At 63.7% G+C, this 1,048-nt stretch overlaps 1 protein-coding gene across 1 annotated transcript in view; it reads left to right on the forward strand.

Annotated features, from left to right (window-relative positions):
• Positions 1-1,039, forward strand: part of CRYBB1 (crystallin, beta B1) — a gene marked incomplete at its 3' end in the record, with an annotated part of 2,960 nt that extends 1,921 nt beyond the window's left edge. The window contains exons 3-4 of the mRNA XM_010075508.1: positions 654-786; positions 897-1,039. Coding sequence (XP_010073810.1) covers positions 654-786; positions 897-1,039 — 276 coding nt within the window. The remainder of the gene's footprint in view (positions 1-653; positions 787-896) is intronic.
• Between the last annotated feature and the right edge of the window lie 9 nt (positions 1,040-1,048).

The following is a 1,048-nucleotide window of genomic DNA, read 5'->3' on the forward strand; positions in this document are numbered from 1 at the left end:
CCTCAGAGGTCAGTGTACGGTCATGCTGCCTGTGGTACTTGGACACATCTCCTGTTGTTAGGAAAATACCTGCTGGTGTCTGCAGGAATAGCCCCGTTTTGCAGGGAAAGGGGAGGCAGCAAATGCAGGGCTGTTGTGGTGCTGAGGGCTTTCCCCCAGCCTGCGACACTGGCAGCACAGCAGCACCTCGTGGCATCGCTGAAGAGGTGACACTGCAGCTGAACGGGCCCTGAGCGCCTGCACCCTGGTTATGGGACGAGTGCCAGCGCTGGCTGGAGCTGTGCAGGGAAGCAGGCGAGCGGGCCAGGAGCAGACAGGCGGGCAGCCCCAGGGGCGGGGTGGGGGTGCAGTCCGTAAGTGCAGGGTTGGTGGTGCAGTCCTGAGACAGTGCAAGGACAAGGCTCGCCCGCTGCCTCGGGGTCCCCGGGCTGAGGAAGGGGAGCACTGCGAGGATGCTGGTGCCTGCTGCTGGCCTCGGACACGTGCACCAGTGAGCATTCAGCTGAGACCCTGCGGGCTCGGTGCTCCATGGCAGCTGTGCACAGCCCAGCGCCGATGCTCTGAGAAAGGGGGGAGCAAGGTGGGGGTAACAGTCCTGACCCCCGCAGCCTGGGTGGCATCTGACCCATGCCTTGTCCTCCCCCTCTCCCCAGCTGGGTGGCCTATGAGCAGGCCAACATGCGCGGGGAGATGTTCATCCTGGACAAGGGCGAGTACCCTCGCTGGGACACCTGGTCCAGCAGCTACCGGAGCGACTGCTTCATGTCCATGCGTCCCATCAAGATGGTGAGTGGTGCGGGAGCAGAAAGCACCCGGCGGGGTCCGTGCTGCTCGGTGCCTCGCTGCAGCGAGCTCCAGGGCTCCAGCCACGCGACCCTTCCCTCTGTTTTTCCCAGGAGGCTGAGGAACACAAAATCTCCTTGTACGAGTCCGCTGACTTCAAGGGCAACAAGATGGAGATCCAGGAGGACGACGTGCCCAGCCTCTGGGCTTACGGCTTCTGCGACCGCGTGGGCAGCGTGCAGGTGCCCAGTGGAACGTAAGCCAG

Source organism: Pterocles gutturalis, unplaced genomic scaffold (genome assembly GCF_000699245.1).
Source record: "Pterocles gutturalis isolate BGI_N339 unplaced genomic scaffold, ASM69924v1 scaffold31347, whole genome shotgun sequence".
Lineage (NCBI taxonomy): Eukaryota > Metazoa > Chordata > Aves > Pterocliformes > Pteroclidae > Pterocles > Pterocles gutturalis.